This window comes from Homalodisca vitripennis, chromosome 5, assembly GCF_021130785.1.
Source record: "Homalodisca vitripennis isolate AUS2020 chromosome 5, UT_GWSS_2.1, whole genome shotgun sequence".
NCBI classification, from domain to species: Eukaryota; Metazoa; Arthropoda; class Insecta; order Hemiptera; family Cicadellidae; genus Homalodisca; species Homalodisca vitripennis.
The window spans coordinates 5,640,336-5,666,897 of record NC_060211.1 but is presented as its reverse complement, the minus strand read 5'-3'; the positions used below and the strand labels follow the sequence as shown (position 1 = coordinate 5,666,897).

Below are 26,562 nucleotides of genomic sequence, written 5' to 3'. Positions count from 1 at the left end.
TCTCCACTGCGCCCATGTTGTCAAACACACATCACAGTTAAGCATGTGATGTTACACGCTGGCTGCGGTGTTGTTACAATCAGGTTAAACTGACAAGCCTCTCTTTCAGATAGTTGTGCCCTCTCCACTGCGCCCATGTTGTCAAAACACACATCACAGTTTAAGCATGATGATGTTTACACGGTGGCTGCGGTGTTGTTACAATCAGGTTAACTGACAAGCCTCTCTTTCAGATAGTTGTGCCTCTCCACTGCGCCCATGTTGTCAAACACACATCACAGTTAAGCATGGTGATGTTACACGCTGGCTGCGGTGTTGTTACAATCAGGTTAACTGACAAGCCTCTCTTTCAGATAGTTGTGCCTCTCCACTGCGCCCATGTTGTCAAACACACATCACAGTTAAGCATGATGAATGTTACACGCTGGCTGCAGTGTTGTTACAATCAGTTAACTGACAAGCCTCTCTTTCAGATAGTTGTGCCTCTCCACTGCGCCCATGTTGTCAAACACACATCACAGTTTAAGCATGGTGATGTTACACGTGCTGCTTGAGCTACATTACTAATACTTGTATGTACCATTAGTGATCGATTGTGAGTAAAGTACCAGAGTTTAGTTGTCTGCACATACTTGAAAGCGACCAAGTATGGAATAACCTATCATTGACGTTGGCCTGTCTCAAATGTATGATGTTGAGGTTAATAATTTTGTCATGGTCACTAAGTTACAGAGGTGGGTCTCACATTTCAACTGCTTGGAGGAGTTACGGCTAAAATGATACAAAGTAGCACAAAGAATTTGTAATACTGTAGTTGAAAACCTATGATCACCAGAGTTGCAAGAGCTTCGCCCAAGGGTGTGTTAACATATCCCACGTGTTTGATTTGGGTGAATTAAAAAGGAGTCAGTATTATGAATACTTGTGCTCTATCAATAATAATTTCTTTACATCCTTTTCATTTATTGTGATCCTTATTGTTACTGATTGTGTTCAGAAGCATCACACCTTTAACTGGAGTTGAAGATATTTCAATGGATTTATAAGCTGTAACTTAAATGAATATATACAACCATTCAATGTTGTATAATTTTATATTCACAATTGAGTACAGACTAAAAAAATATATTTTGTTTATGTATAGAATGTATCTCGATTCACTGTACAGTATCTTGAGTCATAAACTACCAAAACACTCAGGACATGAACCTGAAGATTGTGAAAATGACTTGTAATGCCTGGAAGGTTAAATGTTTATTTATTTATGAATTGTATTTGAGTCTGACTTTATCGATCCAAATTTATTTTATTAACATATAAAATGAAGTTATATTGATAAGATAATTTCTGATTAATAAAGTAAGTCCCATAAATAATTATTAATAATTCATTAATACACATAAATTATTAATACATAATCAGAGGCAAAATTAAATTCTGTTGGTTTATTTATGTATTGTATTTTGCAGGACCTGGCCCAGGCTGAGGATCGAGCACATCGTATAGGCCAAGAGGACTGTGTGGTTGTCAAGTATCTGATAGCCAAAGGCACAGCAGACGACTACTTGTGGCCTCTCATACAAAGCAAACTGGAAATACTCAATAAAGCTGGTCTTAGCAAAGACAGCTACATTTCAGCTGATACAAAATGCATCGGAGTAAGCAATCAGTTTGTTTCAATGTTTTAAATTTACTTCATAATATTTTATTGTGAGGTTTAGAAATGGATGATGTGTAGAATTAGAATATAAGTATGGGTTTTTGTTTAGTTTTTGACTCTAGGGCACTAATAGACTGAACCATTTAGTACAGAAATTAAGGAGTTTACAAATCATGCACAATATATTTAATTATGTTTAATCTGAGTTATTGCCAGATCTCATTCTCTAAGGCTGAGCAGTATTTCTTAGTTGTCTTATCAGAGTAACACTTGATATATTATAGAAAAGTTTTTAATGTGATTCATGTGAATGTCTAGTCTATATTAAGATAATTTTGGACAAAGCAGATAGTCTGAACAATTAGCAAAGTTCCAAAAGTGTATTTCAACTCACTGAGCCTATGTGCTGTATACATGGAAGTTTGGAGTAGATAGTATGGGTGTATTGGGCCCATTCAGACCTAATGCAGGTATCTTATGGCAGAGATGGAACCTTTGGGCTAAGTTTTAAGGTGAATTGTTAAGACTTGTTTAGATCAGGTGACTAGGAAAGGTCCAAAATTTGGTAAAAGAGGTTTTTGGATCGTTTTAACTTGATGATGGAGGTTTCTCAAAAATATTGTAGGTGTAGAAAGAAGATTTGATGTTGTGTAAAACATTCTTGAGATATTGTTTAGGCTAGATAAGTCAGGATGGTATTTGGTGATGAAGGATATATTATCAGAACTGTTTGTAAGCAGAAAGTTTCCACTGAACTGGTCTAGATGAATTCGGTTCTTACCAATGGTGATGACATAACCTATATTGGGAAAGACACATTGTTGTGCTTCTTTGGATCAAGGAGAATGTATTTATATTGGGCTGGGCTTAGGGGGTTAGATCTTAGGGTAGAGATTGTGTGTGTTGTTGTTAGTTCAAGTGAAACAGTGGTGGTACGGTCGTTAGATTTAGATATCATTTTGAAGGAAAACAACATCAAGATTTATCTCCTATATCGAGGAAGGTGATACTTTTGCAGAATGTTTGTCAGATCAAATCAAGAAATGGGAGATTTTTATAGTTTATTGGGATATGTTTCAAGATAGAGTTTGTGTCAGTACAAAATCATAATTGTGTCATCAATGTTGTCACAATATCTACATTAAGACTAGCACTAAACTCAATCTTACAAATTGTCATTGATACTTTTGCATCTCTTACTTTCATCTGGCAAATATCCTACAAATTAAAAACAATTGTGCTAATAATTTTCAATGCAGTTCACGTTGTTAAATTTTACACCGATGCTTCCTATGGATACACTATACAAGTTACTTATGCTTAGTTTTCCCTTTTGATGTATTGTAATATTTTAATGGGATTTTTCAGACACCGGACAGTAAAAGTGCAACCCAAACAAAGATTGATGACTTTTTTGAAAATCCATTTGATGATGAAGATGATAGTGACTTACTACAAGTAATGGATGAAATTGATGGCGTTCAGGAGAAGAAGATAAAACTGGACTGTTGATGTTCAAGATATCTTTGTTACTCCAGATACAAAACTGATTCACTGTTACAACAATTTGATACTTTGTTAAATTTCTGAATTGGAATTGATTATATTCTTTAAAATACATGCAGATTGCTATGTTAAATAATATTTTGATGTTGTAAATTATGGAATATTGAAGGAAATAACCTTAACTATTTTGTCATTTTTGTAAAAAAATCTTTTATCTGTGGAAATGATATCTACTGAGTTTTATTAGTAAATAAGTAATAGAAGAATAAAGTAGAACAAATGTACAAAAAAAGTAATGAAACAAATAATAACAAAATCTTTAAAAAGATTTACGTGTGTAAATATGCTCTAAGATTTATGGTACAATTGTGTATTGATTCTAGTCTTTTACACCTGAAAAAAATTAATATTAAGAAATATACTTGAATTTATAAAATCTTACATATTACTTCGAAATAAAAATAAATTTAAACACACATTTATTAAACAAAATATTAATACAATTTTGGTTGCATACATCTTTTATTAGATATATTTTTTTGATTTAAAAAATATTGTATAGTGTTTAGTTTTTATCTCGGATTTCTTGATTAGTTCATTTCTGTCTTTTGATTTGTATTCCATTAACGAATCTCACTGTTAATATATATATTTATAAATAATTCTGAATCAGATTTAGAGATATCTTCACTGTTGTGTGCGATAAAACACAACAGTAAAGACATCTTTACTTGTGTTGTGGTTGGCTTTCTAGGTAAGAGTTCTGTGTGCAACAGTGTTTGTAGAAATTCACAGATTGTGTTTTACATACTTGTTAATATTTTTATCTCTTTTTGTACTGTAAAATATTTAGGATTTATGAATGAATGATAATTTGTCATGTGTTAAATGTATATTGTTATGTAAATAAAATATATTTTTCTATTGAGAGTGCTGGTGCATTTATTATAATATCACCTCACATATTGAAAGATTTAATTTGTTAGATGTTTATTGTGAACACAGATATATTTAAATGGATTACATAAATTGTATATTACATTGTAAAGTTTCTGAGATATTACAATAACTGGAACAATATGGTCAAAATCTAGTATCAATTTGCACCTGATGAAACAATGAAAACACCTCTTCACCTAGATTATACTGAATTTTGTAGTCAGGTGTCTCCGATGTCAAAACAATGCAAAGAGTTCGTTTTGAGCTTCTTTGTTCCGATTATTTTTGGATCCCTTCAGATGAACATGACTTCCAGATTTCAGGAGTCAAGTTTGTGACAGCATCAGATTTCAGATGCTGCACAGAAGAGGAACTCGAGCTGAACTCAACATTCGCATTATTATATTTTCCTTTCCATAACAGCTTTATGACATTTTTACATTTGTAGTATATAAAAGATATATTCATACAAAATTTATACTTTAAATCCCATTTTAGAATGCTTCTTATGTTTCAAATTGTTAAAAATATTTAATAGTGAGACAATTTCTATTGAGTTCTATTTACTTGAATCATGCAATATATTATTTTACCACTAATTTACCATGGGATTTTTGACACAATGAATGTTCTTGTCTGTTCTACAAGATTAAAGATCTTTGTAATTAATTAATTAGTCTTAAAGATTTTAGTCATACAATAAAAAGCTAAATACATGAATAGATGTACAGTTTACATGTCATTTTAATTATGAATTAAATATAACTTTTTAAATTTATATTGTAATTTTCACTTATTAGTATACTGTATTTTAGATTTAAGTTATCCTTTATTTGCTAATTTTATAGAGCAATTTTATTGGCACCAGTTCTGTTTTACAGTCACTCTTGGATCAAAAAGTTGCCTCAAATATTGGTGGATTAAGATTTGTCTAGTTTCAATTAAAAAAAGAAGAGGAATATTGCTACAGTCTGGTACAGTTAAGCCTGTACTTCCTATTGTACCAAAACTCTCATAATCATAAAGACTTGAATATCTGTTGATAATTTTATGACATTGAGTTGAGCAATTTTGAGATTTCAGTACCTACTCGTATATGTACTAAATAAATTTGGAAACATTTTTAATTAGTTAATCAAGCAACCATGCTAGCTGTGGTGTGCTGTAACCATGTCAAGAAATGGGAAGCAGTTCTAACAGTCCTGTGGGTTTCTAAGCTACTTGAACTGTGTGTTTTGAAAAACATTACTTCACAGTTAACTTCAACAAACGATACAATATACTCATCGATTAACAAGGAAAACTGAAAAGACATTCACTTTCTTTTCATTGACTGTGAAAAGTGATAGTTGTTTGTTATTATTTGCTTCCTTCAATACTTAGTGTTTACTGTACGGTGTAAAGTAGTGTATTCATCCCATTAGAATTAAATGTAAACCGGTTCATTCAAATTGTTTCTATTTTTGAAAATACTATGGTAAAAAACCACAGTACTAAATTTAACGTAGATCATGTAAATAAAGTTCAACACATGGAAAGATTGCTACAGCTCTTAAACACAAGATTTTTAAGAGGGAATGGTAGCTGTGTAGTATAGATTTTCCAATAAGAAACTTTATATTGGATATAAATGATAAACTATTAGTATAAACAGATAGTAGTATTTTTTCCTCATCTACAAATTTCTTCCCTGTGACGCCATCTTGTATGACTTTATTATCTGCTACTGCAAAGAAACGTCCATGTGCTAGCATAAGCATGTGTCACCATTGCTCTTCAATACAACTCAAGGCAGGTTTATGATCCTGTAAAATTTCTTTTATTTTGTGACAAGTAGAATCTGTCTCGTACTTCCCCATAAAACCCCTAAATAATATTTAAGTTCTCCCTCTCTAATTAAAAACAATCCCTTATGTATTTGTAAAACATTTTAGGTTCCATATGTATGTTTTGGAAGCTATTTAATGTTTGGTGCTGTAATAACTTCATTCTTTAACATCCCACAAAAAATTGGAAACCAAGTTCTATGAAATTCTGCATTTTTATTGAAGAAATCTCATTATAATTTTGTAAGGTATTTAATTATTTAAAGTTGTTTTTTTGCTTAACCGACTATGTGAAGGATTTTAAGTGCACCATAAACATTGAATATTTCCTTGAAGTAAAGAGTTAATGCTATGAGAAGAAAATATACGGAGCTAAAAGAGAACATCACTGTTAGATTTGTCACAGCCAGTAAACGCTGTCGGCTATAATTCTGTGCTATCGATAACCTCTAGAAGCTGTGCATGACAAATGTGGATGTAAATGTGAGGCAGAATTGTATGTATGTCACTTACCATATTGTTGTTCTCGCCTGCAGTATAATTTCCTAATAATTTCTCTCTGTAAGGTGTTTGAATGCCACGAGCATTCCTTGCCAATTGATCGGCACTGCTGTTTTTATACAACTCCCTAAGGTTCAATAAGCTACTGGCTTTTTTATTGTAATATTTAGCATTCAGGGACATAGAATAGTTTGTTGGCCACAAAATATTTCAAGCAAATACATAGCCAGGTCAGTACAATTCTTGTTAAAAATTTATTTATTACCAGATAAAAAAGTAATGTTCAGTCCATTGGCTCAATTAAAACTCGTTTACTGAATAAAAAGCTGTACTTAGCAAGAAATTGTATAGTTTTGATTTAAAACAACAGTTACTTAATGTTTTCCTTTTAATTGGCAACTTATTCATTAACCTAGATGCTATATTCAAAAGATTTTTCTCACTTTTCCTTAGTCTATGTTGAGGTAAATTTAAAAAATGGTTAATTCTTGTGCTAAGAGAGGATTTCTTATTTTAAGGAGTGCCAAATATGTCATAGTTGAGAGTTATCAGTTGTTTGTTGCTCCTGGCTTCTACAAGAATATCTTTAAAGTGGTCCAGCTCACTTATGCACTGATGGATTTTGTTGAAATAAGTACCGTTGGAATTGTAATAACATTGTCCAAATAGTTGGTACCTTATACATTTTTTATAACTGATGTAATACAGCTGATGCCTATTATTGTTATTTAACTTTAAAAAGTTTTCAAAAGATGACATTTTGATAACATTAAAGAAAATAACGCAATTATATTTGATATTTTCCTCTTACCTCATCACACCTATGTGCCAAATTTGGTTTCTTTAGCTTTACTAGTTTTAGAGATAATAATTTGTTAATAAAAAAAATACAAAATGGTGGATAGTGGCTAAACAAATGGAAATTGGAAAAATTTATTCGTCATTTTTAGGTTTGAATTACACATATAATCTGAAAATGCATAGCCAGCCCAACCTTTTTGTTACACCTATAAATAAATAAATAAATAAATAATGTATATATATATATATATATATATATATATATATATATATAAATATATGACTCATCTCCCATAATTCTATGACGAAAAATGAAGTAAACATGTTTGAAGTTTAATTTGTTTTTATGAGTCTTAAATAAAGTTTCTTTCTGTACATCTGGTTCTCAATTAGTATCTGCCTGTATGCCTAGTGGTAGTAGCTGAAAACAATAACAATAACTTATTGTTTATGTAAAATAAGAATACATACCGATACTATTTATGTCAGTGATATTTGAATTACAAGTAGACATAATATTTTACAGTCATTACAAAATTTTAAAATGTAGTTCCAAAAATTGTTTATGACTGTTTGTCATTTTGTAAATGTATCATAAACTCTCTTCATAAATATTTCCTAATTAAAAGCTTTACACAGTTAATAACAATGTATTACACATTTTTAAATGCATGTAAATATTCTGCCCCATTGAAAAATATTTAAATAACAATTTAAGTTTATTGCTGTTTCATAAATCCATTATAAAATGTTTGTTATTTATCTTAAAAATAGGTAAACCACTATTAGATCTTGGTAAATAAGACAACTCAATTATTATAATAATATTATTACTTCTAATAAATAAATAACAATAGTTTGTTTATTATATTTTTTTATCATTAGCATTATAATTTGGTAAAAACTGTCTTCAGTAGCATAATTATATAAAATACAAATACGGTCTTTAGGCACATCACACTAAGTAATATGTTATGAATTCATATAGTTTTGTCTGTTTGTATACATTGGTGCTAGATAATTATTAACACAATTTAAAAAACATAATAAATTAATTTAGTTTGGAAATGGTATTTAAGAATTCATAGTTATACTTTCATTCAATTAACAAGATTTTTAGAACAAAACTATATTTATTTACAACATTAGTTTATTGTATGTGGCAGTAATAAAATGTTTTTGTATTTGGAAGTATAATTAAGAACTATGATGGCCTTAAATATGAGTCATAATCGTAAGAGATACAATAAAACTATTTTAAATATTTAGTTGTGTACATGTGATGTGTCCATTTATTTACAGGAACCACTCGTTCAATGATATATATATATATATATATATACAGTATATATATGTATATAAATATATATATAAATAAATAAATATATATATATATATATATATATATATATATATATATATATATATATATATATATATTTAAATAGTTCAATTTATGAAATGAAATTGGGTTTTAAAATATCTTGCATAGTAATAACTAAATTGCTAATCTAAATTGTTGCGTCTACTCTCAATGTCAAGCTGTTTTACTCTTCAGGACCAGAAGTGTTGCAAGGGGAGGGACACTAAACAAGATGCTGAGGCTCAGTATGAATTACTTCTCAGTATAAAGCCAAGTGGGCCTTGGCCTGATAAAGTGGTCCATTAAGGCAACACCTTCTCGTTTATATAACACTTTGGAATTTATGGGGGAAGCTATAACTGCTGTGACCTCTCTATCATTCTCCAAACTGTCTGTTTTCATGGAGTATCTTTCTTTCAATTTCAATTGTTTTATCTACCTGCTTTAGTTTTTTGAAATTTTTTCTCGTGTTACTGTCATTTTTATATTTTGCTATCAAGTTTATCTATTGTTATTGGTCTTAAAAATTTCACTATCATAATAGTTTTACAAATTTCATTCAATAGTCGTCGTTTTGCCTGTTATCTGGAATTGTCCCACTTGTTTTTGCTCACTTGCGCCTAACTTTCTTTGTTTGCTGTACACATATTGAATGCATGTATTATATTGTATTAGTTATAGATATTTTTAAATTTGTTATTGTAAAAATGGTGGATACCTTTGATGGAATATATTAATAAATCTACTTCTACTTCTCTCCTCCTTACACTCCATCATATTTTGATAGCGCAGACTAACAGACCACATCTTTTCCCAACTGAGTAGTTTATTTTTAATAGCAAAATCTATTTTAAAGTCGGACTTGCTTTTAAGGTCATAGTCAAAGCCCTTTATGTTACCTTCCATGAAGACAAGAAAAATGCATATCAGTTCTGATCACTCCCATAGTATTTAAGTTCTTTGTTCAACGTTTTGTTCAAAGTTTATTTTAGAAAAAGGAAAGAAAGGTTGAGAATATAATAGAACTTTTTCAGAAATGTTCCAAAGTTTAGTGATACAACACTGTTTGTGATACATACTTGTTGTGTGTGTCAGTGTGGAAGTGATAACTGCCATGTTTGTTGGGATTCCTTACTTATGGGTGTCACATTGCTTTGTTACAATTCGTGTATTTCAATCTAAATTGTGGTTACATGTTATGTCAATTCTGAGGAACAGATCGCAGACATCATATTTTTTATTGTTCAACGATGACAAAAATGTCTGAAAAATCCTATTACATTAAAGTAATTGATTAGATAATTTTATTTTCTTGGCAATGACTATGGATTTCATTCAGGAGTGCAAGTTAAGCCATCTCCGAAAAATGTTGTTCAGAAAATACCGTTCAATCAAAACAGCCGTATACCTCGTCCTCACCTGGCAGATGGCGGTGTAGCAAAGATCATGAATTCTGTTTTTTCCGTCCTTTAACGAATAGACTAGCTTACAAAGTTTAGAAAGATTATCTGTAAAAAAAATCAAGTTAAACTAGCCTGACGCTATGTTAAATACACAACAGCTTCACCGACATCCCCTGTCTTGCTGGTCTAAATCCATCTAAACTTGCTTCTGCATAGATCACAGCTTTTGGTTAATTTACTATGCTGGTGATCCAAAAGCAAGTTAAACTAAGTAAAAGTTGGCTTTGGGCATATATTTGCATGAGCGACACCGGAGTACTTTGTCCGGCTTATGAAATTATTGCCATAGAGAAATAAACCTTTGCTTGTGCTATTACAGTACAACAATAATGTACACATAAATGTCTATAATTAAACAGTCCAGGAGTCAAGAGCCTACTTGCTCTGTATAAGCACATAACTGGGGTTTCTTGAAATTCATATAGGGAATCTTTCCCTGAGAAAGAAATTGATTGTCAGTGATGGTAGTTTTTTGAAGCTCAGACTAGAAGGGTACCAAAAAGGTTAAAAATAAAAATATGGAATCAATATTTTTTCTCAGATTATACATTTTCTAGCTTGATCTAGAAACTTAAAAACTTCTGTGAGGCACATACATTGTAGTTACATCACCATCATATAACTAGACAGAGTGAAAGTTGTGGCTATAAAAGTCTATCTTGTCTAACACTGGTTTAGTATGTACAGGACTTATGTGACAATTGGTTTTAAGTGTGTCAAGATTATAAAAATATGATTTGAGAAAAAAATACTATTTCATATTTTTAAAGGTTTTAGATACCCTTCCATTTCGAACTCCACAAAATGTGTGGCTGACGATAGTGTTTTCTGATGGGAAATTTATGTATCGTTTATAAAACCCCAGGTTGTGTGGTTATGCCATGCAAGTTGACGCTTTTCTCCTGGAATACTATAATCCTGTTAATAATTTATTTAAAACTAAACATACTATACTAGAGAGAACTAAAGCAATGTATAACACGTGTTAATTATCTGTGCTTTGTAATCCTATAAGAAATCTGATCGTACTAAGAACGATATATTTTTAGGTATCATTTAAACAATAATAAACCATATTAGGTAATTTTCCAAACAATATCTCTTGAATGAATTAAAATGCGTTATCAATAAATTGATACTAACTTAATTTTATCTAATTATATTATGTATATCTTCATGGAGTAAAATGAGAAAGATATAAATCAAGACATGTGGAATAAGTTTATATTAAAATAAATAATGGTACAAAATAAAAGTAATCCAACAAAAATAAATTCTTCACAAATGTTTGTTGTACAGCTCAACTATATGTGTCCATGACGTGTTCATGATCCTTCTTCCTCGTTACTTCCGCTTTGTTCGAGCATTTCCCGCGGAGGGTAAGCCATTTGTCCCAGAAATTCAACTATAGTTCTTGTCGGTCTTCCTGACATTCCTTTCTTGATATACGATGTCTTGCCGTCTTCAAACATCGTACCGAGGGTATCGATTAACGCCCAGTTCGGTTTGCAGACAAACTGATTGAGTAAGGCAGTGGTGGTGGCGCTGATTCCACGTCTGAAGTACTTTGACAGGATCGAAAGGTCTGCACTGGTGAAATCCTTCACTTCACGTTCAAACATGTTCCACATGGGCAGCTTCCACAAACGGTCGCCGGAGTGGATCGAGGACGTCTTCAGCAGTTGCCATAGTTTTTCATTCTGCGTGTAGATCCCAGAAGCCGTCAAATTGAAGCCGGTTTTAACTTCCTTCGACAGAGAAGCCAGTGTCACGATGTACTTGGGTTTGAACTGCTGAGCGTAACACAAGGTATCGGCCAGCATCAAATTGCCGTTGAAGTCCCGCGGAGAGATCAGAATGGACTTGCCGCTGGTCGACTTCACGATGTCTCTCGGCCTCGCGGCAGTTCCGCCGGGCATGTTCTCCCCGAGTGGAATCAGGCCTCTCACGTTTATCGGCAGCCCGAGGTTGGCGAGAGCTTTGAACGTCGCGACCACAACCGCTGCTCCTTGCATGTCGCCTCTCATGTTCTTCATTTCTTCGCAAGTCTTTAAGCACAACCCACCACTGTTGAAAGTTATCCCCTTGCCGATCAGAATGATGGGAGGAATCGCTGGGTCACAGCCGTTATACGTCATCTCCAACAAAAATGGCGGTTGTGGCGATCCCTTAGTGTTCGCGAGAAAGGCGTTCATGTTGTGTTCCTTCAGCCAAGTCTCTCCACGTAAAGTTACGTTTACACTCGTTTTGCACAACGCTTGCACCACACTTTGCGCGAACGCCCTAGGCGTCATCAGATTTGCTGGAGTCTCCATCAATTTGCGGGCAAAATTCTGGGCTTCCGCTTTTTCCAGCCCGATACGCCACTTTTTCCAGTCACAGTCTCCGTACATGACCACATCCGGAATTTTGACGTTTCTTCTGTCCGGAGCCCTCAGACTTTGATATTCCCACAACGCTAAGAAAGCTCCCTCTGCAGCAGATTCCGGATCTTCGAATCCTTCAACAAATATTTTGTTGACTTCGATGCCCTGGAAATACCGACAAGCGACCCCTACAGCTTTTCTGATGTTCTCTTTGGATTCGTCTCTCTGTTCCTTCTTCTCGTAACCCGCGTTGTTATCTCCGAGGCCCACAACAGCTACTACGCTGAACATAGGTTCTAGTTTAGGGAACACTCTCATCTCCCCCAGGTTAGGCAAGGGCCCTGAGGCTTTCAACATCTCTACAAGTTTTCCGTTGATGTTGTGGTTGAACAAAGCGGCGGCTTTAGTCAAGCAGATAGTCTGGGACAGAGCGTAGTTATCGTCCGTAAAGGCGCCCAGAATCAACGCAGAACCATCGTTTGCTGAACCCGTACAAGAAAAGCCCCCCGCCGCTTCGATATCTGCATTCCATGAGTTTACAGGGCATTCGTTGTAGTTGCGGATGAAGTTTACTGAGACTGACTTCACAGAGGCGGAGGATAGTTTTCTCAACTTCAAGAACATCGTAGCTGCTATTTAAAACGTAAAATGTAAATCGACTTACGTTTAGTTGTGTACGTTAGAAAATACTGAGAATTTACTTATTCACTAAAAAATTTTAAAATTTTAAAACTGCAGTCATTAAATTGACTACCTAATTTTGATTACATTTCAAAATGAATAAGAAATCACATGTTTCCTCTATTGTTTATAATTCATCATCTGCTTTATTCGACGTATAAATCTAATTTTGAATTACAACCTCATTGAGATCACCATGCAGCCTATCTATAATGCTCAAGTTTACAATCTCGAAATTGGTTCGACTCCAGATTATTGAATGGTAACAAAAATCAATAAATTGGTAAGCTACAAATTCTATAAAAAATACTGACGACAAAATTGAGATTTGTAACTAGTCTCAAGTTACTGATTGGAGGCGGTGTGGTATCAACTTAAACCACAGCTGAAATTAAAAACATGGTTTCTATATTTCTATAATATTTTTCATTATTTGTTGAACGAGTGTGTATTCCTGAACATATTTATAAATAGAAAATGTATTATTTTCTACTACAACGCAAGAGTGTGCTGAAATAAAATCTAGTCACCAAAGTTTAGGTAGATCTTGTATAAAAAATCAGCCAATATCAATTGCCCTTATGGCAACACTAAATATAAACCTTGCAGGATAAAATTATATGAAATGGTGCTACATTCTTGGTGATTAGTTTCAAAAACATTGGCCAGAGAACATTGTTTCTAACTATTATGTTCAACAATTGAACAATGTTGTTACCATAGTAAAAGACATTTATAAGTTCATTCTAAATTCAAATTTGAATCAGTAAACACCATTCAATTTTCTGTCTCCCTTTAAACTGAAATTAAAAAAACGACCCGTGCTTCGTTTTGTTTTTTGACATGATGGTCTGCAACGGAGAATACAATGAAATCTCGAACAGTGTTTTCCAATATGAGCGAAGTAGAATTTGCCGCGTTACAAGGAAAAGAGTGCAGTGTGGAGAATGATAGTAAAATAATCCCGGTGTGGAAATAATACTTCATTCATAAAATGTATTTATGTAAACAAAATCACTCGTCACCAAACATCAAAACTCAAGTCAAGAGGTGCTAGAAAGTGTCCAAACTTCTACGTCCAGGCATAATCTGCGAGAAGTGCAAAAATTTGCAGCTAAGAATATCCGAATTCTTCGCTCTTCTACTTCCAGACATCTTCGAGTTATGCTTAAAAATTATTTGTCTATGAGTTGATTCAATCCTGAATGGTACACAAAACTGAGGGTACAAAAATATTATTGATAACAGAGAGCCAGTTTTCCTGAGCTTGGCAATTGCCTCTCAGTCATCCGGCTTATTGTGCACCCTCTTCCAGGTTTAAGCTGTGTCAAATCCCAAGCCTTTAAAACACGAGATCTTCTGTACAATGCTGACCTGCTTCAACCCCTCCCTCTTCAGTATGGCTAAGAAAATCAGGTGATCTTCAGTGTTTTTCTCTGTAACGCCGGACATTCAACCCCAGTACCCTTCAGAGTCTTCGACCCGTCCTAGTACCAGGTTAGAGCCTTATTCATGTAACCATGGTCTCCATTTAACTACTCATATTTTTCAACAATGTTGATCTGAAATAGGGTTTCCCAGTCTGTAACCTTTGACATTGTGTCAGAAATCATCTGTAGAATATAACATTTTAGACTGCCAGAGATATTGGAGTGCTTGCCAGCGTGGTGATAATGCCAGTTCCATTGAACTGAGAGGTGGGAGGTGGGAGTTTTGGGAGGTTTAGCACTACTTTCATAGCAGCTGTTGGTGTGTCTTTCATGGCGCCAACTGTGCCCAAGTAAGCTAACTGTCCCTTCAAACTTTGACAGGTTTTTAGAGGCACTCACCCGTTGAACTTTCGGACACAAAACTAATGAGCCATACATCATAATCGATCTTACGACCCTTGTGTATAACCAATGTGACATGCTGGGTCGAAACCCCACGTGCATCCTACCGCACGTCTCACCACCACCAATGTAGTCTGAGACCGGCTAATTATATATTCCAGATGACTGTCCCAGGTGAGTTTATCATCCAGTTTGCCTCAGAACTGGCTGTGTTATTTCCAGATTCCTCAAATTGGTGAATGATATCATGATGACGGTCTTCGGAGGATTAACTGCTAGTCTTTCTTCGCCACACAATCACTACACAATGGACATTGCCCTCTGCATGATTTCCAAGCACGTGGTAATGCCGTGCCTTCTGCATAGCCCTGAGCATACATACCCCGTTCATTCAGAGCCCAGAGTAAGTGATCCACCACTATGTTCCACAGGCTTGGTGACAGTACAGTACACCACCTTGTGGACATCCTCGCGTTTTGACCTCCACACAGAGATGCCTGTGCTCTTCTGCTACTGAGCATGTTTAGTATTTAACAACAGTTTTCCCAGAATCTATGTATGTAAGCTTAGACACTATTTAGAGTGGGAACTTGTGATATAAAAAGCTCCTTCTGTTTCCAGAATACTACTAAGGCTATTCATTTTTCTGTAGCTTGCTTAATCTTGCTAACCAGACAGTGCAGGACTGTTTCAAAATATTTACCTTTCTGATAAGCATGTTGGTTTACATGTAAGGGACGATTGATGAGAACTGTGTCTTTTAGATGCCTATCCAGAACCTTCTCCATTGTGCTGACCTGAGGATCCTTAAAGGGCGTTAGACTTATAGGTCTATAAGGTCTTTACAGTAATGGTATGAATTAAATGTAATGAATTAAAAATTAACGCGTCGGATTGAATATATCTATATATATATAAAAGAAAGTCGTGTTAGTTACACTATTTATAAGTCAAGAACGGCTGATCCGATTTGGCTGAAAATTGGTAGGTAGGTAGCTAAGAACTGGGAGAAACTCATAGGATACTTTTTATCCCGTTCCCGATTCAGGATTCCGCCCCACTGGTCTCTAAAAGTTACGGAAATACCCGTAAGAAATGCATTACAGCAAACATATGTTATTAAGTGAAAGGGCCTGTTCAAATTGAATCAGCTGTTCTTTGTAAACATAATTATATAATGCAACAAAAGAAATATATGTTTATATAATTTAATTACCATTTTAAATTTCTTTACATTTATAGTTTTAAAGCATAGAGTAAGCTTAAGAGAAACAGCAAATTTTTTTCAACTGTTTCTGCAATCACTGTTAAACATAGACTTTACTATCCAGATAATACAATTCAAATTTTAATTTTTTACAATTGAAAGCAATTATCTCTGCATCTCCAAGTCAGATTACATTATTTGCTATCATCATTTCGACATGCTTTCCATCGAACCCATCTAACCTATGGCACAAATACAAGGATAATATGGCAGAAGATATTTTACATCAAATTCGTGTCAATTCAAGAAATCCCAATCTTGAAATGAATTAGGAGATACATAATAGGGCCTTGCTTTTGATTGAAGACATGTGCTATCTCATATGCGGTAGTTTATTAGTCAGGTTAGGAATGCCAGTGCCAAATTGTGAAATGAATGACGCATTTAATCGAGAATTGGAACGGAAACGTAAATATGATCACCAGGAATTAGATTTAGAAGTTCAAACGAATGTACCCCTGATGAATCCCCAACAAATGGAAGTTTATGATACATTAATGAAGGCAACTGATGATGGAAATGGTGGTTTCTATTTCCTGGATGCCCCTGGTGGAACTGGTAAGACATTCCTCATGTCAGTAATTTTAGCCACTGTTCGTGCAAGATCCAACTCTGCGGTTGCAGTTGCTTCTTCTGGAATAGCAGCCACATTACTAAAAGGATGTCGTACGACACATTCTGCATTAAAATTGCCGTTAAATCTGGAATGTATTGAAAAACCAACATGCAATATGGCACTCCGCTATGGCCAAAGTTTTATCAGAATCGAAGATCATCATCTGGGACGAATGCACAATCGCGCATAAACGTGCATTGGAAGCACTCTACCGAACATTGCAAGATCTACGTAATGACTCGAGATGTTTTGGAGGCTCAATGATTTTACTGCCTGGCGATTTCCGCCAAACATTGCCAGTAATTCCCAGATCGACTGCTGCCGACGAGATAAACGCTTACCTCAAATCATCGAATCTATGTTAAGAAACTTCAGCTGACAACAAACATGAGAGTTGCATTGTTGAACGATACATCTGCTGAAGATTTCTCTGAGCAATTGCTGACTATCGGTAATCGTCGAGTACCTGTCGACGAATCGAGCGGATTGATTTCATTTCCTCCGAATTTCTATAACTTTGTCTCATCGAAAGACGAACGAATACTTAACAAAGTATTCCCAAACATCATTACTAACCTCAAAAATAATGAATAGTTGAGTGAGCGAGCAATTTTGGTAGCTAAGAATAAAGATGTAGATGACTTAAACTACATAATTCAGAATGAGATCATTGGTACACTGCATTCTATCAAATCTATTGACTGTGTAGCAAATGAAGGTGATGCCACCAACTATCCAATTGAATTTTTAAACTCCTTGGATGTACCTGGCTTACCACAGCACAATTTACAACTAAAGTTTGGTTGTTGTAATCATGCTTAAAAACTTAAACCAGCCAAAACTGTGCAACGGAACACATTTGGTGGTAAGTAAATTGATGAACAATTTTATTTACGCCACAATACTCAAAGGAAAATTCAAAGGTGAGGAAGTTGTCATTCCGAGTATCCCGATGATCCCAACCGACATGCCATTTCAATTTAAATGACTTCAATTTCTGATCCGTCTTGCATTCGCCATGACTGTAAATAAGTCACAAGGCCAATCGTTAAAAGTTTGTGGTCTTAATCTCGAACATCCATGTTTTTCCATGGTCCATTATATGTGGCATGTTCACAGGTCGGAAGACCTTCCGCGTTATTTTTTTCGCGCCTAATAAAAAAAACAAAAAATGGTTTATCACAAGGTGCTACAATAAATGGCAAATAAAGAATCATTGAATAATTATATTTTTTTATTTACAATTATCCTAATTTAAAAAGTACAAAATGTGATCATGTGATATTGCCTTTAAGGTGGAACAAAGTTCGCTGGGTCAGCTAGTAGATACTAAAACTATGCTTTATTAGGTTTTATTACAAGAATTACTGTTCTGGAATGCATATAAGATTTCTAGTAAACGTAGTAAACGTTGTATAATACAAAAATGTTTTGGATCTAGTACTTTTTTTTACAGGTATTGATTATACGTAAATCACATAAGAACTTTCGTCACTAATGACCGTAAAGGTCAAACTTGATACACAAACCGATCTGTTAATACCTCGACTAAGTTCGTTGTACTGCTTGGTACACAAACCGATCTGTTAATACCTCGACTAAGTTCGTTGTACTGCTTGGTACACAAACCGATCTGTTAATACCTCGACTAAGTTCGTTGTACTGCTTGGTACACAAACCGATCTGTTAATACCTCGACTAAGCTCGTTGTACTGCTTGGTACACAAACCGATCTGTTAATACCTCGACTAAGTTCGTTGTACTGCTTGGTACACAAACCGATCTGTTAATACCTCGACTAAGCTCGTTGTACTGCTTGGTACACAAACCGATCTGTTAATACCTCGACTAAGTTCGTTGTACTGTTTGGTACACAAACCGATCTGTTAATACCTCGACTAAGCTCGTTGTCCTGCTTGGTACACACACTAATCTGTTAATACCTCGACTAAGCTCGCTTGGTACGCCATTTATGTCCATCATAGTGGCTGTAAGAAAATCCCAACTCCATTATTTTTAAATCTATAGACAAACTTCAGGAATACCTATTAAATTTCCTAAAGTGTTTCTTGTAACACAAAACCATTGACACCGAGTAAATATAAATCCAATGATAATGAATTAATAATATTTCAGCTATCACAAAATCTATCTACTTTGTACTGAGCTTGAAGGAATGTTAAAATTAATTTTCAATTTTTTCTTCTATACTTTATACTCATAACGCTCAGCCTAACACTCGAGAGGCTGGACTCACATCTGTCTGTCTGTCTGCCTAGCCGCACAACACGAACTTATCTATAAACCTGAAGTTTTGCATCAAGCTTGACTTGCCACTCATGGGATTTGGCTGAGCATTAGTGAATATGTTTATATTGACCTGATGGGTAACCACGATGGCAACGAGATAATATCAGAATAAATAAATTTCTAAACAAACTGAATACAATCATGAAATTTTAACATTAAAATTATTTATTCATAGAGCACAAAAAAAAAAAAAAAAAAAAAAATAGAGTGGAAAGTCGATGACTAGATTTGACATGAGCGTGTTCTTGCGGTGTAGTTCTTCCCTAGTTATCCGGAAATGTGTATTATTTGAACACTGCTATGAAACATAACTTAATGGGAAAAATGGAATGTATCATGTGACAAGGTGACCCGAGAATAATTTAATCTGTAGCCTTTAATTTTTGTTATATATATAATTGACACATAGATAAGACTGAGATCTGTTATTGTCCATGTACAACCATGGAATTTGGCTGATTGCTATTTTTGCGTCAATGTATTTTCTGCATGACCATCTGCCTGTCTAACTGAAGTTTAGAATGTAACTTTAGCGAAACTATTACGCGACATGTACTATGGTGCTCTCTGACCTGGTACTATAATGTAGCGTGTAACGATAGTGTTGATGGTTATAATGGTTTTTAACACACTACGTTTACACTGTACAGTAAGGTTAACTCATAAATCATAATACAGTTTGTGATTGTACAGTAATTACCACTATTGGCACTCGGAATTCCGATAAAAGCAGCTTGAATAACAAAGTGAATGCTTGGACTGTATTTGCTCAGTGCACTAGTGCTCGAGTTGAAGTAACATTATGAATATTTTAACTTGTGCAAACAACAGTGACTATTTATGAAGAAACAGTTTGGAGAGCCAACGTATTTTTTTACTTCGGTTTACTTTCTTACCTCAACAAACTTCCTTCATAATTTACATTTCTTTCGGAACTTTAAACCTTATTTTAGTTCTCATGCTTGCGCGACTGGTCTCGTGTTGAAACTCGTCTTACCCAATTACTTTCTTGAAAGTATCAAACTTATGTCCTTTTTAAACTCAGATGCACTGCATGATTGGTTTTTTGTTAGAATCTTTACATTTCTAAACACAATTTTGGTCTAAAGCCCTTTTGTTGAAGACAGGATAATATAAGTAAGATTTTTGATCATTCCATGATAAATAAATAAATAAATAAATGTTTTATTGCGTTAGACAATATAACACTGTATGGCAATCGTCATTATATTTGTTTAAACTAAAAATTTTCCACTCATTCTTACATCTCAATCCCTTTTAGACATACATTGTCAACATTTATTCATTCCCAATCATTCGAATTGTCCCACTCTTTCACCTAATCAGTCTTCCAATTCGTCTCCCAATGGTGTGCCATGAACTCGTCTGTGCTGTAGAATGCTTTTGCAATGAACGCAGTTTTCAGACGGGTTTTAAATGCTTTGAGCATTGGGGCATTTTTGATTGAATTTGGCAATTTGTTGACGAATTGAACTCCCGCCTGTGACGGTAAACGTTCATGAACTGCCGTTCTGTGTCTCCCAGTTCGGTAGTTCTCCCTGCCCCTTGTTGCGTAAGAGTGTATGTTACTACCTCTTATGGTTTCGCATTTTGACATGAAGAAAAGGCATGTCTGTAATACGTTAGAGGCAGGGTAGTGTCAACAGTTTCAGATTTTTGAATGCTGGCTTACACGACTCTCTCCTTTTGCAGCTTGGCAATGATTCTGACTGCTCTTTTTTGCAGTATGAAGATTCTGGAAACATTTGTTTTTGAGCAACCCCCCACACAAAACCAATCCATAGGAGAGGTGTGGGGTAGATTAGTCCATAGTACGCCGTCATCCAGCACCTGAGTCGGGCAATACTCGGACAGTCTCCTCAAAACATAAATGCCTGAGGATACCTTGGAACAAACGCTGTCTACATGAAAATCCCATGTCAACCCTTGATCGAGGTGTATTCCAAGGAATTTTGTTGAGTAGACTTCTTCGATCTCAGTCTCATTCAACATGACAGTGGGACTAGAGCCTGAGTTCGTTTGTCTCAGGCAAAATTGAATGAATGTTGATTTCGTTGGGTTTGTTCTGAGGTTGTTCATTGAAATGCTGGATCGCATTGTTGAGTTCAATGAATGTAATCTCTTCGAGTTCTGTTTTTGAATTCGCTTTGAAGCATAGAGTCGTGTCATCGCATACTGGACGAGTTGTCCGCGGCTTACCGATGAACCAACATCATTGACGTAGATCAAAAAGAGTAGAGGACTCAGGATGGAGCCCTGGGGAACTCCATAATAAAGCCCTCTCCTTCAGATCGGACGTCCTGAAATTCCAACAAATTGTTTTCTATCACTAAGGTACGATTCGAGCCACTTGAGTGGCACTCCTCGCACCCCGTAATGTCCCAATTTGAGAATGAGGGAATGGTGGTCAACACAGTCAAATGCTTTCGAAAGGTCGAGAAATACACTCAACGTGTCTCCTCGATCTTCCATTCCTTCTACTATCATGTCGACCAGACGAACGACTGCGTCAGTTGTTGACTTTCCACTTCGGAACCCGAATTGGTTTGCTGATAGTAGGTTGTGTTTTTCAAAAAAAATTCACACATTGAGTGAAGAAAGCTTTTTCAAAAATTTTGCTGAAGACCGGCAGCATTGAAATTGGGCGATAATTTTGAGTTTGAAAGGGGGTCGCCCCTTCTTAAAAATTGGGGTAACTTTCGCAATTTTGAGAGAGGGTGGAAACGTTCCCGAGTGAAAAGAGAGATTAATCAATGCTCCAGTGGCCTCAACAAATGCTTGGAGCACAGTTTTAGAAGCCACGTTGAGACATAGTTTGAATCATTCGATTTTTTTCGAAGAGAGTTCTCTTATCACTCTGGCGATCTCCTCATCTGTGACCGGGGTCAGAGCCATTGAGGCTGCTGGACTTGGTATCTATGATGGGGATTTTTGGTTCTGATGCGGACTAAGTCCTTGGTCAGTCCCAACCGAGGCAAAAAATTTGTTGAACTCCTTAGCGATCCTCATTGGGTCACTAATATGTTCATTTTCAATTTGGAGATCGATTTCTTGTCGATCAGTGAGGATTTATTGTTTATTATGGGCCCATGCGGTTTTTGAGACATTTTTGGACGTGAGCAATGCTTTGTTTACATCATAAGCTTTCGCAGCTCTGATAACCTTTCTGTAGATTCTTTTTGTAATTTTGAAAAAAAGATTTTGAACTCTTCATCTAATGAGTGCTTATTAATTTCTGAGAGAAACAATAATTTTTCTCTCGAAATTAGAATACCTTTGGTGATCCATGTGCACTTTTGTTGCCTCGTTGCCTCGAATTTTTATCAGGGGACAGCTCACGTTTTAAGTGGTAGTTAAAGGTCGATTCAAAACTACTGAATTGTGTTTCAAGGGGATCTCCAAAATTTAGAAAGCTCCAATTTTTTCTTGAGCGAGAAAAAAATTTAAGAGCTTAATATTTGCGGGCCTTGTGTTTCTGATTGTTTTTTTGTTGACTGGATCCCTTGCTGGTTCATGACCATTGATTGTGACTTGTTGGCCATAGTGATCTGAAATGGCTGTGTTGACCACTAAAGCCTCGGTGTCTGACAAATTTTGTGACGACATTGTCAATCGCAGTCGCCGAAGTGGTCGTAACTCTCGTGGGAGAGGTGGATCGACCAGTTAAGGCCAAACGACCCCAACAAGTCAGCGAGTTTTCTAGTCATTGGACTGTTATCATCTAAAATGTCGATGTTAAAGTCCCCCATGACAATGAAATTGCGCTTTTTCTATCGTCACGTCAGACAAAATTTGTTCGAAATTTGAAAAAAAAAGATTCATCGTTTTCCGTTGGGAGACCTGTACAAGCCAATCACATCAAATTGTGATTGAATTGTTCTTATCTTTACCCCTGTAACTTCAAAATGTTTTTGTCTACGGATGTGCCAAACGTGCGAGGGGTAAAGGAAAAGTTGTTTCTCAAAAAAAATTGCTACACCTCCTCCTTTGGAGGAGTTGCGGCAGAAAGAGTTTGCCAATTGGTAATTTTGAATTTTGAAAACTGTCAATGTTGCTGTTGTTGAAACCGTGTTCGGTTACAATCAGCAGGTCGGGATTGAGTTCTTCACACATGAGTGACAGTTCGTCTCCCTTATTTGTAGCCACTTGTGCTTTTTTGATGCACCAGAGTGACCTTCTTTGAGGATAATTGGCTTTTCAGATTGGATTTTTTGATTTTTTTGTTTTTCCTGTCAAATTTTTGAGCGGTGCTATGAGTGGGGTCCCTAAAAAATTTTGCATGTTAATTTCATCCAGTTGAGATGCATGGCCGGGGTCTCGCGTAGTCGGCGAAGCAGCAGCTCCACTGAGAGCCTCTGCATAGGTCACGTCCTGGTGGTTCGATGTAGACCTCCTGATGGCTGGATGTCTGGTGGCTGCCGGAGTGGGCTCGAACGATGGCGGCACAGTCTTCACGGGCCTCTGAGTGGCTGTGAGGCTCTTCACAATAATTTCAGCCAGCACCCGTTTTTACCTCGCATGGAGAGGTGTTGACCGTGCCTCGTGAAATACCTCCGGCTTAACTCGTGGAACTTCAGCACCCGAAAGTTGTGCCGAACGGCCAGTTTCTTCTATATAGGCATTCACGAGCACGGTCTCGTCATGTATGGGGTTGGGCTGGATGCAGGTCGTGTCGGTGCGGTAATGTGGCCACGAGGAGCTCGGTGTTGCTGGCTCTGGATGTTATGTAGGGCTCAAGGTGTCGGTAGATGTTTCGCTGCGTGCCAATGGCCAGGTCATTGGTGCCGGCGATGAGCACCTCGCAGCGTGGCCCTGGTTCAGGGAATGTTGGGGTCGGCTTCAAAACATCCAGCAGGCGGGCCCCCGGGCATGCACTTGCCTCCAACCGATGTCGCAGGGCAGGTCAGTTAGTCTACAAGCTCGGCGATGTGCCGAGTGTGGCTGTCACCATTGATGTGGACTTTGTGGAGGAAGGGGATAGATGTTTGGGAAGGTTTTCGGTATTTTTTGGGACGGATGTTTTTTTGTTTTGTTTTTTTCTATGGGTGGACGTTTCACTTTTGGGATGGTGTGGTGCTTTGGGATTAGGATGTAATGTTTTACATGGGAAGGCATGTCATGCAAAATTTATCAGAATATTAATTCAGGTTCAAAGAAATTAATTTGTAAAGATAAGGAATTGAATTTTTTACAATATGTTCATGGAAGGTGACTGGAGGGAATTACATATTGTTAACAACCAATTGATTGATATTCTGGAAAAAATCTATTGATATGTATTTTTTTAATACAATTTCAACAAATTATGAATTCTCTGGGCTATAATTTGTTAAAAAATGCATCCCTCCGTGAAGCTCATGCATCAACTCACGTTTTTACCCTTAGCAGATTTGACTAAATTTCCTCCAGAAATGCCTGTAATTCGTCGTGTAGTGACCAAAAATATTTCATATACGTAGAATGTTTCATGAATTTTACCTGTTTGAACTGAAAAACTTAAATTTTAGTTATAATGGAACGGTTATTATAATGTAAAAAGTATAAACACCTAAAACAATATTATCTCCGTATTCGGACGTATCATTATTAACTTTTTTGAATTACTATTCTTCCCATATTTAAGCGGCAAAAATGAAAACACATATGATGACAAAAAACATGTGTGTTTAAACATAATAAATTAAAGAAAGAAAGTTTAAATCTAAAAATGAATTGATTCTAATTTATAATTCATGTTGTTTGGTAATTTGTAAATAATCCCAGAAGTGGGTTATACAGTTTAGACTGCTAATAATTACAAGTTTGAATGTTTTTATCTTTATTGGAAGTATAGACAAGATGGCATATGGAAGCTTGTATATGGGGTAAAAACATTAACGTTTTCAACCATCCGTCGATATTTTAAGCTTCTTAAAATTTATACAATGAATAATAAAGAAGAGTTCGTGAAAACATATTTTGACAGGTTGTGCGATTATAATGTATTTTTTTGTCTTTATTATTATGATACACGACACATTCTGAATCGCTTGGAACGTAAAACAGCGAAAGTATTGGCCAGAGAGCAGTTAATGCATGAAAAATACTAAAAGAAATGTTTTGAAATCGTTTATTGTGTGCAATTCATATTTTATAACTTGTTATTGGGAGGCAGCCAAGCGAGTTATCAGTATTCCCTTCAGGTGCAGTTCCAATAAACAGAATACTTGCTCGTTTTCCTGACCCATATATTTTAACTTTTACTTTTGTAATACTAATTTAGTCGAATAGTGTCTTTATTCCCCAAACTACAGTATATAAAGGCGTTGAATTGAGTCGTAAAATTATTAAAATTTGTCTCGATGTATTTTCCACTGTCCAAATTTGCAATATTTGTTATAAAAATTAATAGAGATTGTTATTTAAGTTACATAGATATCCAAAAGAGATGAAAGTGAAAATTTGTTTTTAATTTAAAGCACTGCGACCAAATAGCAATTTTTATTCTATTATAAGCAAAAATAATGTATTTTTTTAAGAAGAGCCAGTCCCCATTTTAGCCGTATTCTGTTCGTCCTCACATTCCACTGGTTTGTGTGAAGATCTTATCAAACAGAATAAGGAGAACAGTCAATACAGTATAAGGTCGATAGTACTGATAAAAGAGGTTTGGTCATAGGTAGGGTTAGAACCTGAGCTATCTATAACTCCAGATACCAAGTCCGACATCTTAGACCTTGCGGCAATCGGCTCTTCCACAAAAACCAAATAGGAGGAGAGTCGATGCGGTATAAGGTCGAAAGTACTGATGAAAGAGGTTTGGTCATAGGTAGGGTTAGAACCTGAGCTATCTATAACTCCAGATACCAAGTCCTACGTCTTACACCTTGCGGCAATCGGCTCTACCACAAAAACCGAATACGAGGAGAGTCGATACAGTATAAGGTCGATAGTACTGATAAAAGAGGTTTGGTCATAGGTAGGGTTAGAACCTGAGCTATCTATAACTCCAGATACCAAGCCCTACGTCTTAGACCTTGCGGCAATCGGCTCTACCACAAAAAAACCGAATACGAGGAGAGTCGATACAGTATAAGGTCGATAGTACTGATAAAAGAGGTTTGGTCATAGGTAGGGTTAGAACCTGAGCTACCTATAACTCCAGATACCAAGCCCTACGTCTTAGACCTTGCGGCAATCGGCTCTACCACAAAAAACAGAACAGGAGATTTTCATTGTAAGTTGTTAGTAAAATGTATGTAACGAAGCATAATTTCCAAGTAATCTGAAGTAATCTGTACAAATAAACAAAAATAACATCGTGTAGTTGTTTATTGTAGCATAACATTATTGAATCATAGCACAGTTGCACATTAGGTGTAATATCACTTGAAACTATAAACTAAATTAAGCTGAACTTCATTTGAATGA

General features: G+C 35.5%; 2 protein-coding genes across 2 annotated transcripts in view; one reads left to right on the top strand and one right to left on the bottom strand.

Annotated features, from left to right (window-relative positions):
* LOC124361740 (SWI/SNF-related matrix-associated actin-dependent regulator of chromatin subfamily A-like protein 1) overlaps positions 1-4,096 on the top strand; it is a 29,228-nt gene extending 25,132 nt beyond the window's left edge. The window contains exons 12-13 of the mRNA XM_046815697.1: positions 1,470-1,658; positions 3,029-4,096. Coding sequence (XP_046671653.1) covers positions 1,470-1,658; positions 3,029-3,172 — 333 coding nt within the window. The 3' untranslated portion in view covers positions 3,173-4,096. The remainder of the gene's footprint in view (positions 1-1,469; positions 1,659-3,028) is intronic.
* A 7,288-nt stretch (positions 4,097-11,384) lies between these two features.
* LOC124363343 (cytosol aminopeptidase-like) lies at positions 11,385-13,049 on the bottom strand. The gene has a single exon (XM_046818592.1). The coding sequence runs from the start codon at positions 13,047-13,049 to the stop codon at positions 11,385-11,387; it is 1,665 nt and encodes a 554-aa protein (XP_046674548.1).
* Between the last annotated feature and the right edge of the window lie 13,513 nt (positions 13,050-26,562).